The sequence below is a fragment of the Phragmites australis genome, chromosome 16 (assembly GCF_958298935.1).
Source record: "Phragmites australis chromosome 16, lpPhrAust1.1, whole genome shotgun sequence".
Lineage (NCBI taxonomy): Eukaryota > Viridiplantae > Streptophyta > Magnoliopsida > Poales > Poaceae > Phragmites > Phragmites australis.
In genome coordinates this window covers 25,381,014-25,383,242 of record NC_084936.1, presented here as the reverse complement: position 1 = coordinate 25,383,242, position 2,229 = coordinate 25,381,014, and the positions used below count along the sequence as shown (strand labels likewise).

The 2,229-nt window shown below is 53.1% G+C and overlaps 1 protein-coding gene across 1 annotated transcript; it reads right to left on the bottom strand.

The window, feature by feature from the left end:
• Positions 1-342: 342 nt before the first annotated feature.
• LOC133895166 (EPIDERMAL PATTERNING FACTOR-like protein 1) lies at positions 343-1,009 on the bottom strand. Its single transcript, XM_062335340.1, has 2 exons — positions 695-1,009; positions 343-597 (listed from the first exon to the last, which is right to left on the bottom strand). The coding sequence occupies exons 1-2, from the start codon at positions 884-886 to the stop codon at positions 343-345; spliced, it is 447 nt and encodes a 148-aa protein (XP_062191324.1). The 5' UTR covers positions 887-1,009.
• Between the last annotated feature and the right edge of the window lie 1,220 nt (positions 1,010-2,229).

Sequence of the window (2,229 nt, the reverse complement as noted above, 5' to 3'; positions counted from 1 at the left end):
TTCACTCATATACCAGTACCGAACTACCAATGACGGAATCCGCATAATTGTAGGACCACGAATCATAACACTACCTGACATGTACAAGAAACAGGGCCTGTAGGTGACTAGATTCTAGAAACAACAGGGAAAAACAAGCGAAAGAAAACGAGAAGGATCCTAGTAACATGGCTCGCTGGAGCAGGGCAGCGCCGACGAACGGTGGACGTGCTAAGCTCACAACTGCAGTCAGCACCGGCTGCTGCCGGCCGTGCGGGCCGGACGCCGAGGGCGCGACTCGCCCGCGTATGAACCAACCAAAAAACTCGGAACCACCCCCCCCCCCCCCCACCACGCTCGGCGTCAGGGCACGTACAGGCGGTCGCGGCACTGGCATTGCCACCCGACCGGCTTGTAGTTGGAGAGCATCGTGACGAGCGGCACCTGATCCGCGCGAGCACGAGGCCGCGATGTCGTCGCGGCGATGGCCGGCCCGGACGGGGACAGCGTGGGCACCTGCACGGCCGTGCACGGGCTGCACTCGTAGCACCTGCCGCGGCAGCTCGGCGGGCTCGATCCCAGCCGCACCTTCTCCTCCTCCCCGGCCGTCCCTCCACCCTGCACAACGCAGCACATGCATTACACCGTGCACCAAACCAGTAAGAGACACGAAAGCTGTGGCGAGAACGGGATGGACGCGCAGTTGCACACGTACCTGCAGGCGAGAGGAGAGAGGAGGAGGGAGCCGGGGGACGCAGGCGGCTTCAAGAAGCAGGCCGAGAAAGGCAGCCATGAACACGGCGCCCGTGAGGAAGACAGGTGTGGCGGCTGGTCTCATGGCTGAACTTGCTGCAGGCCAGAGAGCAATAAGCGCGAAGTGCGCGCGCGCGTGTGCTCGCTCGCTCATTCACGCCCACGGGGCTGGCCGTGGGGTGATGCGATTTCGGTGCGTGTGGAAGAGAGGACGACGACGCCTACTTATAGCAAGAACTACGTCGACGAAGTCACCGAGATGTCGACGAATACGGATTCAAACCGGTGATGACTGATGAGGTAAGGGTCAAAGGAAGCAGAAACCGGAGGAAGAAAAGGGTGAAAGGAGCGCGATGCATGGTGCTAGGATTACGCATACGGCATACCATACCAACGTAGGCACAAATTCCAGGACCCTATCATCACTCTTCTACGGCCGTCTTTAGCTTAGCGAATTTCTATGGTTGTCTCTAACTACTATTTCTTATTTTTTCAATATATTAAAAAATTCATACTATTTTTTATACTCACAATGTATATTATATAATAAGAATGAGCTGTTATCTACAGTCAATTCTCTTCTCTCTTGCTTTACATTTCAAGATCTCTCGATCTAACCGCTGACACCTTTTCCCCCTAAGCATCAAGCAATCTGAGTCTGAGGTGAGATCAGATCTCTGACTCTGTCTGCCAAACAAAACCAGGACTAGTGTAGCAGCCATGCTCAGTGGCGCAGTCGAAGCAGCGGTCGCCGCTGTAACAGTAACAATAGAGCATGAGCTGGTAACTACTGCTAGAGCGTGACCGATAGCACTCCAGTTTTACTGGCATACAGGTCACTGACCCAGTAATTAACTGCCACCTGGGGGCACGGTCCCCGGAGCTTGACACCTTTTGACTGCCTTGCTATTCGCCGGAGACTGGAGCCATCGAAAAACCAGATCCAATTTTTTTCCCGCTACGATGACATGCATGCACAGTTGCACAAACTAACCATTAGCTCTTCAATATATTCAGGTACTAGTACTGAGGTGTTGCAACTGAGCTGACAAGCGTCTGAAAAAAAAACTGAGCTACCAAGTGTCGATTTACTTGTAACCGATCACTGTTGGCAGGAGCAACGGAGCATCTGCTCTGTTGGAGGTAACCGGATTCATTCTGTATGCACATGATAGAGCTCGAACGCGTACGTGCTTGCTCATACGCCCAGCAGAAAATTGCTGAAAGAAGGAACTTTTTCCCATTTTGCTAGCTGATTCGTTCTACTACGCCATTTGTCCCAGAAAGTTTTCACCAATTTTCATCGGTTGATCAGGTCGACCTACCAGCTGACGTTAGAAGGAAAGGATCTGTTCTCCTTTCGGTTCACGCATGCTTCTACAACGTCTGGACTCTGCACAGAGGCGATGTAAGAGACAGGTGAGAGACCAAGAGGCATATAGGCGCCTCTGCGCTCTGGTACATCCCCGTTGTATGAAAAGATGAAGCCCTAGCTCT